Source organism: Nestor notabilis, unplaced genomic scaffold, assembly GCF_000696875.1.
Source record: "Nestor notabilis isolate BGI_N333 unplaced genomic scaffold, ASM69687v1 scaffold32705, whole genome shotgun sequence".
Lineage (NCBI taxonomy): Eukaryota > Metazoa > Chordata > Aves > Psittaciformes > Psittacidae > Nestor > Nestor notabilis.
The window spans coordinates 1-1,361 of record NW_009929436.1 but is presented as its reverse complement, the minus strand read 5'-3'; the positions used below and the strand labels follow the sequence as shown (position 1 = coordinate 1,361).

At 59.6% G+C, this 1,361-nt stretch overlaps 1 protein-coding gene across 1 annotated transcript in view; it reads left to right on the top strand.

The window, feature by feature from the left end:
• Positions 1–1,357, top strand: part of TPP1 (tripeptidyl peptidase I) — a gene marked incomplete at both ends in the record, with an annotated part of 3,658 nt that extends 2,301 nt beyond the window's left edge. The window contains 4 exons of the mRNA XM_010014968.1: positions 513–701; positions 842–914; positions 1,132–1,252; positions 1,337–1,357. Coding sequence (XP_010013270.1) covers positions 513–701; positions 842–914; positions 1,132–1,252; positions 1,337–1,357 — 404 coding nt within the window. The remainder of the gene's footprint in view (positions 1–512; positions 702–841; positions 915–1,131; positions 1,253–1,336) is intronic.
• Positions 1,358–1,361: the final 4 nt, after the last annotated feature.

Sequence of the window (1,361 nt, the reverse complement as noted above, 5' to 3'; positions counted from 1 at the left end):
CTGGAAGCCACAAGCCTGGTTGCTGCATCAGCTGCTTACATGGAAATGAATCCTGTGCCCAGGTGACATCCTGGATCCTGGGCTGTATGGGCAGAAAATCTGAGTACTGTTAAAATGGAGCATGACTAATTTAGAAAAGTGATGAATGCTGCTGCTCCTATCAGCACAGGCTCTAGACTGAGCAACAGCTCTTCGTATCCAGAGCTGCTGTCACACATACTTACATGGTAACCTCATGGATTCCTCATCCCTGAAAATGTTCAAGACCAGGTTGGATGGGGCTTTGAGCAACCTGGTCTAGTGGAAGGTGTCTCTGCCCAGGGCAGGGGGTTGTAGCTGGAGGAGCTTTAATGTCTTTCCCAGCCCACACCAGTCTGGGATTCCATGGTTGTAACATTCAGCTCATGGTGCTAGTGGTGCTGCTGGGGCATGGGCACCCCCTGCTAATACCCATGTCTCTTTGAGCCTGGTGTCCCAGAGGAGCTGAACTTTCCTCCCGCCTGTCTCTGCAGGGAGACACGAGAGCCAGGAGCCGTTCCTGGCCTGGCTGCTGCTGCTCAGCAACATGTCCTCGCTGCCCTGGGTGCACTCCGTGAGCTACGGGGACGATGAGGACAGCCTCTCGGTGGCCTACATGGAGCGCGTCAACGTGGAGTTCATGAAGGCGGCTGCCCGTGGCTTGACCATCCTCTTTGCCTCCGGTGCGTGCTGGTGCTGGGGCCCTGGCACCAGGGTGTCCTGGCATGCTGGAGAGTTCTATGGTGGGGATGTTCTGCGTCAGGGCAGCCACGATCCACCTGGGAATGCTGTCTGGGATAACCCTGTCCATCTGTGCTGGCAGGTGATGATGGTGCGGGGTGCAGGAGGGTGCGCAGTGGGAACCACACATTCCGGCCCAGCTTTCCAGCCTCCAGGTAGATGTGGGGAGAAGAACCTGGGTCCTGTGGAGACCTGGGGCGCTGTGCAGAGCTGCTGCTGCTGGCACTTGGAGCCCTGGCCTCGGCCCAATGCCTATGTGGGGCTGGTTTTGAGCTGCTGTGGGGACTCCTGGTGTCACCCCGCTGGAGCTAGGCGTGCTGGGAGGGGGCTGGTGTGTGGGGTGACCCTGCAGTGCCCCCCGTGTTCCCCCAGCCCCTATGTCACCACTGTGGGTGGAACGTCTTTCAAGAACCCTTTCCTGGTGACGGCCGAGGTGACTGACTACATCAGCGGTGGTGGCTTCAGCAACGTCTTCCCCATGCCCCAGTACCAGGTGAGGTGGCGCTGGGCCTCAGGGTGCTTGGTGGGGTGATGGGGGGCTCCAGGGGCTGGAGCTGAGCCCGTGTCCTGTCCCCAGGCTGCTGCCGTGGGGCAGTTCCTGC